The 11,697-nt window shown below is 50.1% G+C and overlaps 3 protein-coding genes across 9 annotated transcripts; 2 read left to right on the forward strand and 1 right to left on the reverse strand.

The window, feature by feature from the left end:
* The first annotated feature begins 811 nt into the window (after positions 1-811).
* Positions 812-2,289, forward strand: FOIG_09238 (uncharacterized protein). Its single transcript, XM_031209440.1, has 4 exons — positions 812-1,333; positions 1,392-1,488; positions 1,540-1,685; positions 1,741-2,289. Exons 1-4 carry the CDS (start codon positions 1,159-1,161, stop codon positions 2,070-2,072), a joined length of 750 nt encoding a protein of 249 aa, XP_031060527.1. The 5' UTR covers positions 812-1,158; the 3' UTR covers positions 2,073-2,289.
* FOIG_09239 (uncharacterized protein) lies at positions 2,200-8,676 on the reverse strand. Of its 5 annotated transcripts, none has more exons than XM_031209443.1 (4): positions 8,299-8,676; positions 7,127-7,296; positions 5,196-6,930; positions 2,200-5,144 (listed from the first exon to the last, which is right to left on the reverse strand). In XM_031209443.1, the coding sequence occupies exons 3-4, from the start codon at positions 6,834-6,836 to the stop codon at positions 2,403-2,405; spliced, it is 4,383 nt and encodes a 1,460-aa protein (XP_031060530.1). In that variant the 5' UTR covers positions 6,837-6,930; positions 7,127-7,296; positions 8,299-8,676; the 3' UTR covers positions 2,200-2,402. The 5 variants fall into 5 exon arrangements, with proteins under 5 accessions (XP_031060530.1, XP_031060529.1, XP_031060528.1 ...); XM_031209442.1 differs by having other exon boundaries at positions 7,127-7,890; positions 8,299-8,668; XM_031209444.1 differs by having other exon boundaries at positions 2,234-5,144; positions 7,123-7,296; positions 8,299-8,668.
* A 150-nt stretch (positions 8,677-8,826) lies between these two features.
* Positions 8,827-11,530, forward strand: FOIG_09240 (uncharacterized protein). Of its 3 annotated transcripts, XM_031209446.1 has the most exons (5): positions 8,827-9,165; positions 9,223-9,439; positions 9,492-9,877; positions 9,928-10,771; positions 10,820-11,530. In XM_031209446.1, the coding sequence occupies exons 1-5, from the start codon at positions 9,126-9,128 to the stop codon at positions 11,448-11,450; spliced, it is 2,118 nt and encodes a 705-aa protein (XP_031060533.1). In that variant the 5' UTR covers positions 8,827-9,125; the 3' UTR covers positions 11,451-11,530. The 3 variants fall into 3 exon arrangements, with proteins under 3 accessions (XP_031060533.1, XP_031060534.1, XP_031060535.1); XM_031209447.1 differs by having other exon boundaries at positions 8,827-9,439; XM_031209448.1 differs by having other exon boundaries at positions 9,223-9,877.
* Positions 11,531-11,697: the final 167 nt, after the last annotated feature.

The raw sequence follows: 11,697 nt of genomic DNA on the forward strand, positions 1-11,697 counted from the left end.
CATGTATCGGACTGGCCGGTTTTCTCGTGAGAAGTTCTTGAAACGGCGCAACGCACGACGGGCATTCCATGAGCACAACCAACAGTCGGTGTTTAAGCTTGGCCAGCATTGGAACTCGGAGCACATTTAGACCTTTGTCAAATGCAAGCTGACTACAGATCGTCAACATGAAAGTCGTTCCCAGTGGTTAGGATGTGAATCCTCGTTGGTTTGCATCGAAGCACAGCTTCAAACTTTGAGCAAGCAAGCTGCATAAGGGCAATGAATACACTTCAGTACGAAAGCAAGCTCGTCACTTGCTCCCTTGTTTATGTCTGCCGATGCGAATAGATGAGCGACACGTCTCAGCTACACAGAAAGCTTCTTCTGGTATCGCCACGCAATTCACGTCTGAGGCATCAATTCGTAAAGCGCATACAGCCTCAGGCTTGCACATTGAGCTTTCTCTGCCTGCACCCTCGCTCTCGGTGGAGCGCTCCTACCCGCCGTGAATCAACAGGCAGCACTCTCAGCCTGCTGAGTCCCGAATTTTCATTGGCTCAAATTCTGCCACTCTCCAGATCACTCCCTCCCTCACCGCCTTCAGAGCCAGTATATAATCTCGCTCTGCCCCTCCAAGCTACGCTTTTCCTTTTTTCTTTTCTCTTTAGCTCTCTTTGCCTTTTGGCTTAGATCAAGTGTAGTATCTGTTCTTTTCAGTTTAATCTCTGAAAGATGTCTAAGGACATCAATCGTGATTATTCCTATTTTTGAAACTCGGGTGGTCTCCGCTGTGCTTGCACATGATTCCGCCCACAGTGTCCCTGGTATTACACTGCCTCCAGGTGACGCGAATGCACTTTTTGAGCTCCTAGTTTTTCGTTGCTTGCTCGGGCTTGCCTGGGCAGTGAGGAAGAACTCCCTCCACTTTCGTGATCTTACTATGTTGTGATATGTGATGCCGATGGTAGAAAGCAAATGCTTGTAGCCAGAGTAATGATGTGCCTATGAACCTCCATTTCTTCGCTGTATATTCTTTTCGTGATCATCGCAACCTCGTGCTAGGCAAATACCTATCGCCCGTCATCTGAATACACAAACGACTAGCGTAGCTCCAACCTTCATCTTCTCCAGAGCCTCATCCGCAGAGCCTCATTCACCCTCCCTCAAACCGCCATTATGTCCTCCGACACTCCTCTGCTCGATCCTTCCATCTTCTCCCACCTCCAGGAGAAGCTCGATGAAGAGACCGCCGTTCGTGATAACCTCACCCAGATTATCCAGCGTCTCGAGCGCGCCGTTGCCACCGCTCAAGGTCTTCTCTCTCGCGTCCACTCTACGCCCCGCGCTCGCTGTCAGTTTTTTTCCATGTCCAAGTTTGTAATGCGCAAAGCTGATTAGAGAAAATGCAGACCCTGCGCTTGTGTCACAGGTTGAGGATGCTATCAAGGAAGAGGTCACTATTGTGAAGGAGCTGAATGAGGTGGCTAGCAAGCACCCATACTACAAGTACGTCCTCGCAGCCATGTCAAAAAGCGTCAAAATCTGACTCGGGGATAGATACAACAGCAAGTGGGCGAGAACCGTTCAAAATGCTATCGGCACCGCTGTCTACACTGCCTGGCTCGGCGGTCTAGGCTCTGACTCCCAGCCTGCTTCTCTCGGTCGCCTTCTCACTCTCGAGCAAGTTGGCGAGGTCTTCCAGGGTTCGCGAGCCATCTCCAAACCTATCTAGAAACCTTAACGCTAACATGCCCCCAGTCCCCACAAACCTCAAGGACCGTGATGCCTTCCACTTCACCATCGAGGAGTATCTCCTATCTCTGACGGACCTCACCAACGAGCTTGCCCGTCTGGCTCCCAATGCTGTCACCCTCGGAGACTTTGAGCTTCCTCTCGTCATTAGCGGGTTCATCAAGGATCTCTTCGCCGGGTTCCAGCTTCTCAACCTCAAGAACGACATTCTCCGCAAGCGAGCTGATGCTGTCAAGTATGACGTCAAGAGAGTCGAGGATGTTGTCTATGACCTGAGCCTGCGTGGACTGGTCAAGAGGGCTGGCGAGGGTGACACAGAGATGGCTGCTGCCGAGTAGGTCGTTTATATAGGTAGAATATCCGACATCTCAAAGTTGAGAGCATAAATCAATGATTAAAACTGGCCGCAGGTATCAGGCCCATCCATGTACAGTTCAAATTGGAATCACAGTTATGTAAACGACGTGGAATATGAAAGATTTTAATTCTTCTTGTAATGGTGCATATCACGCGCTCGGGCACATAGTATAGGGAATTCAATGTCTTGATCCTCGATTGACCTTAGCTGATGCGAATTTTTGGTTACATTAAAAATACACCATGATATATCCCACTTCTAAACTCCAAGTCAGGTTCAATATAGTAAACAAGCTTTATATAGCTCATCGTTAGTCGTGTCGGAATGTACACTTGTCTCCTCTAGCACACTTGCCCTGCTGCCAGAAAGTACAAGGCTTGGTGCCAATGAGTGCTTTGTTAGCAGGCTTGTGTGGTGGTAGAGTAGGCTTCTTTTTCCTTCCATCTTTTCCATCACGGTCTCCTCTGCCTCCGTGATGATCATCGCGGTCGCGGTCATACGTCCGTTCACGGTCCCAACCTCGATCTTGGTCTCTATCTCGGCTGTATGCTCTGTCTCTATCCCATTCTCGCTCCGCTGCGGGTGGTGGAGGCGGAGGCGGGACTTGCTGCCCTTGTGCCATTTGGCTGAGCATCATGTACTGCTGGTATGATGGATCGTTGGGGTTGAGATATGAAGCAACATTTGAGGTCGCGGTCGAGTCTTGGCCTGAAGCCTGCGACGGCTGGTTGATAGCGGCCAGGATAGACTGGAGCTGGGTATCAGGAATTTGCGGCTGCTGCTGTGCAGGTGCAGTTGTCGTCTGGGGCTGGGGCTGAATTTGCTGCAACAAAGCCATGTAAGGGGCATAAGCCTGTTGTTGCTGAGCATAATAGGCCGCCCAGTCCTGAGGATTGGCTGGGGCTTGGCCAGACGAAGCACCGACAGCTGCTGCTTGCAGGGCGTTGGCCTCCGCTTCTGCGCGCGCACGTTCTTCGTCTGCCCTTTTCTGTCGAGATGCCAGTTCTTTGTTGCGCCCCATTTGCCACTCGCGGACCTTCTCTTGATCATGGAGAATCCATTCTGGAGGCGAATTACTGGGAAATGGCATGCCTGAGAGAGACTTGGCCACACCTTCAATGGCACCTCCGCAAAGGCGAGTAGGCATGTCAGAGTAATGAAAGGCACGCCAGGCATCGTTCGTGATTGGGTTAGAGTCTCGCCAGCTCTTGACCTTGTCGGATTTGAGCACCGCAATGACCTGTTCCAACACGGCACGGCCAGCGATAAGAGGTAGAGTATCATTAGCCAGGGCCGGATGGTGCTGTGAGTGAGAGGCATGTTGAGGGGATGTGCGGGGCGCCTCTGAGGCGCCCCGGAGGTTGCCCAGAATCGAATCGAGACGAGTTCCTGGATTGTTCTTTGCCTCGATGCGTTGTAGGGCCGTGTAGAGTGCTCCATCAGATCCCATTTGCTGCTCATCGCGCCATCGAAGCTGGATCTCTTGGAACTTTGAATCATCAGGCAGATATTGAGTCTTCTGTTGACCAGTTCCAGTAGCCTCGGGCATCGGTGACTTGGGTGAGGGCGGTATGTCATCGGGGTCAGCATAGATAGCCATGAGCTCCCGTTGCTCCCTATCCGCAATGCGCTGCTGTTCATCTGTTGTAAAGGTGACATTACCACCTCGGGTAACAAAGTTCTTGTTTCGGACGTCTGTTGGTAGCCTAGAGAAGTCGATTGCGACAGGTCCCATCCAAGGTTGATAAGGAACGTCTTCGTCATCCTCTTCTTCCTCTACGTTCGCACGCTGTTTGAGTACCATTCCTTCAGATCGGTCGTCGGCGGCATCTCGGGTCATGTTCGACTCTCGTCCTTCGTCCTCAGCTTCTTCCTTCTGGAAGATCCTAATCTGAACAAGCTCAGTTTCAGGCTTCCAGCTGACTCGAAGTTTACGGCGAGCCTCTTTCCGGAGACGCTTGGCCTTCTCTTCAGGTGATTCGGAGGTTTGAGACCCATTTGTCTCCTTCTGTGCAACAGGAGCCTCGGCTTTTGGTGCGTTGATCGAGTCCAAGAGCGAAGCAATGCCGGACAGGGCGCTGGCTGAGCTTGAGGTCGGAGCGGTAGTGGTCCCATTTCGAGGTACCGGTGGTTTCGTCTCAGTTCGCGGTGGCTTCGCTTCTGCTTTTATCTTGTCGTCACTTATGACCTTCACGTCTGCCTTGGTTTCAGGCTTTGGTGCAGGTTTGGCTACTGGTCTGGGTTTGCCAGGCAGAATAGAAGCTGCTGCTGCCTTTGCTGCACTGGTTTTGGATGCTGATTGAAGTTGAATCTTGGGCTGCGCAAGTTTCCTGCTAAGAGCATTGCCGCTAGATTCTACTGCAATCTTTTTAACCGTTCTTGTTTCAGCCTCCTCGTCTCGCCCACGCTTGGCTGAAGGCTCCATCCCCGGTTTAGCCTTCGCTCTGCTTGACGCAGAAGTGCCTTGATAGCCTGTGCTTTCGGGCTCACTGGCCTTGAGCTTCTTGACTTTGACTGTGATCTCTGATACAAGCTCTTTGACCTCCGAGTCTCCCTTGTCGGCAAAACGTTTCCTCACTGTTTCAAAGTTTGTTGTCTCAGCGATCCTTTTCGTCATAGGAAAATGTGTAAACATCTCAAGGACAATCTTGGGGAGCTTTCCCGAAAAGTCACTCGCTTTGATACACATGATGAGCGCATTCACCAAACTTAAAACTAGCTTTTGGTGACCGCCAAGGTTATCCAATACCGCATCATCTGCATGCTCGATAGTGGCGTCCAAAGCTCGGTAGAGTATTTCTTTCTTTTGTTCAAAGTCCTGTCGTTCCCTTGCAATCACACCTTCCGGCTTCTTGTCCTTGATAGCTTGGTCGAGTTCCTGCTTGGCACGGTTCATTTCGCTGCGAAGTTTGATGAAATACTCGCCTGCTTGTTGAACGCGAGTTGCAATCAGGGCATTGGTACGTGCAACAGACTGCTCGATGTGCACCATCCCGATGGCATCCCAGGCAGCAGCTTCAGCAGGGTCGGCTGGGCGAGTAGCTGCGCGGATCTGGACATGGTTAGTCATAAGGCCTACGAAAGACTGTACCGGATAACTTACTGGCTTACCACGCTCTTCCTCAAGCTCTTTTTTTGCCTTTTTCTCGGCTTTGTTCTTCGAAGCCTCATCAGATTTAAGTTGCTCTTTGAAAGCATGCGGGTACTCCGTGTATTTGGGACGCCGTTTGCCTAAGCCCTTCATGGAACGATCAAAGTCATCCAAAAGCACCTTAGCCTCCATGCGCCTCTCATCAAGTCCACCCTTATCTGGAGAGGGGCGGTATTGGCTGGTGAAACGCCCCTGGACTTCACATGGAAGACTGTAACCAAGTTCGGGGACCATCTGTCTTCCGCTACGAGCTGGCAGTGCCACGAGAGGGGCAAGCTTATCATAGCTCTTAGGTGCGGGAAGCTTAATTGTTCCCTCATGAACCAAATGAGGAAGCCCCTTGATAGCAGGAAATTTGGCTTGGGCGGCCTTAGTGCGCTTAGTAAACTGATTGATTAACTGGGCTTCTTCGGGCGTGGGAGTCGGAGCTGAGAGGCCATCGAGATCATCAATCTTTTTCACAGCAGGAGACCCAACAGGCGAGTCGACATATGCTGCAGTGGGCTCCGGAGTGGGAGTAGGAGTGTTGATTTCTGTCTTAGCTACTCGCTTCCTCTTCTTAGGAGGCGGTTCGTTCGTCGCGGGTTGAAGGGCCCCAGTATCTTGATTCGTGCTTGGTTGTGACAAAATGTATTGAGTGTTAGCTGTGGGTGGTGATGTGGCGTTGTTGATGAAGTGGGATGGCTGCTGATGATGTATCGATTGCTGGAAGTTCTGGCCAGGCAAAGGCTGCGAGGTCTGGGGATAGACCACAGGTTGCTTGGGGGCGAACTGAGGCTGCGGTGGTGGTGGTTGCGGTTGGTTTTGTTGCATCTGCTGTTGAGGCTTAGGAGGTTGCTGTTGAGGCTGAGGTTGCTGTCGTGCTTGCGGGTGACCTTGTTGGAAGTTCAGTTGTTCATTCGGTCGTGGTTGAGGCGTCTGGCCGTTCACTGGAGGTGAAAAAGCAGCTTGGTTGTACTGTTGCTGATTCTGGACCGGGGATGGCTGGGGCGGTCGACTGAAATTATGACCTGGGGTATAAGCAGACGAGATGCCGTCAAACTGCTGCACTGGTGTATGGCTCTGCTGCCTACTTGTTTGTGGCATTACATGTTGCTGAGAAAACTGCTGGATAGAAGGTTCGAAGGATGACTCATTTTGTGGTGCCATAGAATATGGGAAGTTGGTAGAATGAGGATGACTTGATAGTTGTCCAATGCCAGCCATGGCGCTATCCAGGTTCATTTTGCCGTGTTGACCGTAGATATCAGGATGAATTCCACTAAAATCTGTCTCCATTACATCTTGTGACTGTTGTGAAAATTGTTGGTTCATAGAGAGAGAGTCATGGCTTGGGTGGTAGCCTGCTTGGTCCTGTTGAGAGTCATGCAGAGTGTTTGAGAGAAAGGGGTGACTTTGATCAGAGTCGAAAAAGTTTGACGGGGAAGCATCTTGAGGATTAAGTTGTGAGTAGGCTGCCTGCTCGCTCACAGGCTGTGACCAAGGCTGATGAGGGTCAAATTGGCCGTTTTGGCCTGCAAAGGCATAGTTATTGTGCCATTGATGCTGTGTCTCATCGGCGCCGTTTTGGCCATTGTTTGACCAAGACTGCATCTTGTGATAGATGCTGTGTTTAGAAGAGGCAGCTGCTACAACAGCAATACGACCACAGAGACCAAGGATCAATTATGTTGAACAGCTTTAAGAGCTAGTGCATGGTATTAGCAATCATTGCTACCTTAAGATGAGGTGCGAATGTGTAAACGCGGAGGATGCGATGAAGGAAATAAGGAAGGCAGTTGAGCCTCGCGCAACAACGCGAAGGTGTGGCTGGGGGTTGACGTAGCCTTGATTGGAGCTACCATTCATGTATCTGAAAAGCGAGAAATAATGTACTGACATACAGAAATTAAGCTGACAAGAGACTTTATGCAAGTGTCTTGCTGTTAGGGAGAGGCTTTCGGCTATCGCAGCTGCAGGTGGCCCACCATAGAAGTACGCTAGTCGATAAATGGACGGGCTGACAAGGGTCCAGGTCTTTGGGGAAAGGGACAAGGTGAATGAATCTGAAAGTCTAGAGAAAGCAAAAAAAACCATCAGCAAAGTCTGCAACAAGAACTAGAAGATCGGTAGTGTAATAAGTGATGTGAAGAATAATATAAAGGGATTCTCGTGAGATTTCTGTAAGATTAAGGCGTAGAGAGCGTTGATAAAGAGCATCCATCCATCTTCCATTAAAAGGCCGGTGGTTTAGAAAAAGGGTGTATGGCTGGTTGATCAAAGGTTGGACAAAGAATTGAGTGCGACAGGCTCGTCGACAAAGCAACTCGAGAAAAAATCGAGAATGATAAACTCGAAGCGAGATTTAGAAACTTGGCTTTGTCGCAATAATTTGATCGCTGAAGCAATTCAGATTGCTTTGTTGGTAAATAGTGGCATTCTGGAATGACTTTGGTGGTGGAGCCACTGTTTCCTTCAGATGCGTGTTCACCCGCATTTTAGTGTAGCGTAGTCCCTGTGATGTTGCTGTCTTGGGGTGCCGCTGAGCAGAAGTTGGAGCTGAAAACAGCGTTATTTCCAGCCCCTGTACCCAAACAAGCGCCTGAAAAGACAGGCGCCTGCAACGTCGCAAAGACGATGATCAACAGCCATGACGCCCTTTTTGACTCTGTATGAATGAATGAATGAATGCTCTTTATATCATCAAATACTCGTGCCGCAGCTTTTTTAGGTGCGCGTTCGCCTGCAAACTGGCCAGATTGTAGATGCCTGGTTTTCGTCGCCTGGACCTCTCTGGGTTACCCAGCCGCCACAGCTCTTCGCCCCTAGAAGACGATGCTGAGGAGCTTTATCTCCAAGCAAGTCTCCACGACGGTAACCATCTTCTCATCTCGCAATTTAAATGCTGCAGAGAGTCCAAGTGGTTGGTTCCATTGTTATAGAGAAATCACAGATACAACGTTGCTGCTTTGGTTCATGATGGCGGGATGACCCAGCCATGCAGAATGACGCGACAGAGGTAAAGAGGTTGATTGGTGCAGGGTGGAAAAGGGAATGGGGTCAAGTTTGGGCATACCCTTTGATTCAGATAAGGTTCCTTCAGTACAGTAACTCTGTCCGTCTTCCTACCAAAAGATGCAGAGTAGCTCTATGCCATCTGTATATTGCGCAAGTCGCGTGGTGTTTACAACATTATCGAACGGAGGTGTGACCTGTCGGAGAGGCAAAGAGAGCAGCACAAGGGTGACTCGTTGGTTCGCCAGCACAAGGCGTTTGACGTGGGCGCAGATCCGGAGGATGAGCACAAAGATGGGAATTAAAATACCAAGCGCAGCTTATATATAAACGCGTTTGACCTGCTGAGCGCCAGTCAGCGTTTGTCGCGATGGTTGATGGTGGTTGATGAAGTGTCGTCGGATCGAAGAGAATGAAGAGAAGTCCCTGGCGATTTCGCATGGAACTCAGAGAACGGACCTGGACGTGTTTGGCTATGATGTGGCCCCATATTTCAGGCACAAACACAATCATGACGGTGGGCAACTGCACTGGCAAGTGCCCCTTTGGAACCAGCGGGCCCAGCACCGTGGCACTTTCCATGTCCAATCGTGTCGGCGCTTGTATCGGTCCGTGCTTCCAGCTTGCGCGCCGTCGGGGGAGCTTTCCAGCAACCGTAGTATTGGATCGTGGCCTCAAGCTGCCATCAACCAAATCGATACGATTTCTTGAGTTGAAGATTGACTGAAGATTCTGTACCTAGGATTCTCTAAGGCTACAATATCTTGTTTCGACATACGTTTCCTCCTACAATCGAATCTGCTGTGAACAAGCGACCTGGCCATTCTCCTGAATTACATCCCACTACCACCACCTTAAGCTCTCGACGCCCCGACGTCATCTGCCAGTATGGCAACCAAGGGAAACTCCCTGCGCGATCGCCAAATAGGTTTGTGATGCTGAACTCTCAGTGCGCCCCTCGTTCTTCGACTAATGCCTTTCTCAGCGTCGCTAAAGAAAATCCTCAACTTGAACGAGAGTGTCGAATCCTCCGAGGCCGACGAAGCCCATGCCAACGGTCTACTTGCTCCTGTTGCGCCTATCCTCGATGCTGATGGCAACCCTATCTGGAAGGTACTGGTCTTTGATGACCTCGGTCGGGATGTTATCAGCAGTGTTATGCGCGTCAGCGACTTGCGGTCAATGGGCGTAACCATGCACATGTAAGTCGACGAGCCTCACGAAGATATACAAAGTTTAACATGAGCTGCGCAGGCACATTGGCGGCGCAAGGCACCCTATCCCCGATGTCCCAGTCATCTACCTCCTCGAACCGAATGCGCAAAACCTCCAAGCCATTACATCCGACTTGCAGAAGGGACTTTACACTCCCGCTTACATCAACTTCCTCTCCTCCCTCCCCCGTGTCCTTCTCGAGGAGTTCGCTACACAAACTGCTGCTGCTGGAACATCCGAACATATTGCTCAACTGTTTGACCAATATTTAAATTTCATTGTCGCTGAACCAGATCTATTCAGTCTGGGCATGCAAAAAGAGCATACGTATTGGGCATTGAACAGTGCAGCCACCAGCGACGAGGAGCTTGATCGCGTAGTGGATAAGATTGTTAGCGGTCTCTTCAGTGTGATTGCTACTATGGGTATGCCGGACATTCTGTATTCAAACCCAATATGCTGATAAATCTTACAGGAGTCATTCCCATTATCCGATGCCCCAAAGGCGCTGCTGCAGAGATGGTCGCCGCGCGTCTCGACCGAAAACTCCGAGATCATATCCTCAACTCAAAGGACAACCTCTTCTCAGGGCCGCGAACAAACGCTTCATCCAGTACTCACTCTTCCCGACCCGTACTCATTCTTCTCGATCGAAACATTGATTTGGTGCCAATGCTTTCTCATTCTTGGACATATCAAAGTCTGGTTCATGATGTTCTCAACATGAAGCTCAATCGCATCACCATCGAAAGCCCTGCGGAGGAAGGAAACCCTGCCAAGGGCCCCACGAAGAAGGGCTACGATTTGACTACAAACGACTTCTTCTGGGCCAAAAACGCCGGCAGTCCTTTCCCTCAAGTAGCGGAGGACATCGATGCTGAATTGACCAAATACAAAGAAGAAACAGCTGCGATTACGAAAAGGACTGGTGTTACAAATTTCGAAGACTTGCAGGCCGATACCAGCGCGAGCGCTCAGCATCTCAAGGAGGCAATAACGTTGCTTCCTGAAATGAGAGAGCGCAAAGGCATTCTCGACATGCATATGAACATCCTGGCGGCTTTGTTGACAGGAATTAAGGACCGCCAGCTTGACAACTATTTCCAACTGGAGGAGAATGTTGTGAAGCAGACCAAACCTCAGATTATGGAAATTCTTAGTGACAGTACCAAGGGTTCCGAACCCGTTGATAAGCTGCGATTGTTCATCATCTGGTACTTGAGTACAGAACAAGAAGTGAGTCGACAAGAATTCGAGGGTTTCGAGAAGGCCCTCTCAGAAGCTGGCGCGGATGTATCATGTCTGCCCTATGTTCGACAGTAAGTGTTTAAAGCAATGATTTGTCTTGCGCATACTGACCAGGACAGGGTTCGCGCTACAACCAAGATGACACAACTCACTACCATCAACAACAACACTGCTCAGCCTGCTCAAACTTCAGATCTCTTCGGCCGCTTCTCGTCTATGTCATCTCGTCTCACCGACCGCCTCAAAGAATCAGGAGTGCCCACTGGTCTGTCATCAAACTTTGAGAGTCTCATCAGCGGTGTGAAAAACTTCCTCCCTGCCGATCGCGATTTTACAGTTACGAAGATCGTCGAATCGATCATGGACCCCTCGTCAGCCTCCTCTTCAGCTATTGCCAAGACAGAGCACTACCTCTACTACGATCCTAGATCCGCCAATGCTCGAGGCACCATGCCTCCACCAAGTGCTATGCGGTCTGGCGCTGGAGCTACTCCAGGCGGCATGCCTGGCTCCCAAGTGCCCGGACAGACTGCTAGCTTTGGTCAAAGAAGACAAGGCTTCAGTGAAGCCGTCGTTTTTACAGTTGGCGGTGGCAGCATGGATGAATATGGTAACTTGCAGGAGTGGGTGAGTCGAGCAGGAGGCGACAGGGCTAAGAAGAGGGTTGTATATGGCAGCACAGAGATGGTGAATGCTGCAGAGTTCATTAAGGAGGAACTAGACACACTAGGAAAGGAGGTAGCATCATGATGCTTTGGCTTTAAAGAATAGATAATGAGGAGGCACAATAAAAGCTTGCAACCTGACTTCAAACTATTTTTTGCAAGGTACTCTCAGACAATTCGTCGACAGTGAAATGGTATGCTGTTGATGTGTGTCTGAACCACTAAGTACCTTGTTGACTGAAGCTGTGTGTGCTGACCGAAATAATGATAAGTAGCACAATAAAGCAAGCAATCAAATGAGGACATTTTGCTTCAATCCCCTTCTTTCATCA

This window comes from Fusarium odoratissimum, assembly GCF_000260195.1.
Source record: "Fusarium odoratissimum NRRL 54006 unplaced genomic scaffold supercont1.15, whole genome shotgun sequence".
Classification (NCBI taxonomy): Eukaryota; Fungi; Ascomycota; class Sordariomycetes; order Hypocreales; family Nectriaceae; genus Fusarium; species Fusarium odoratissimum.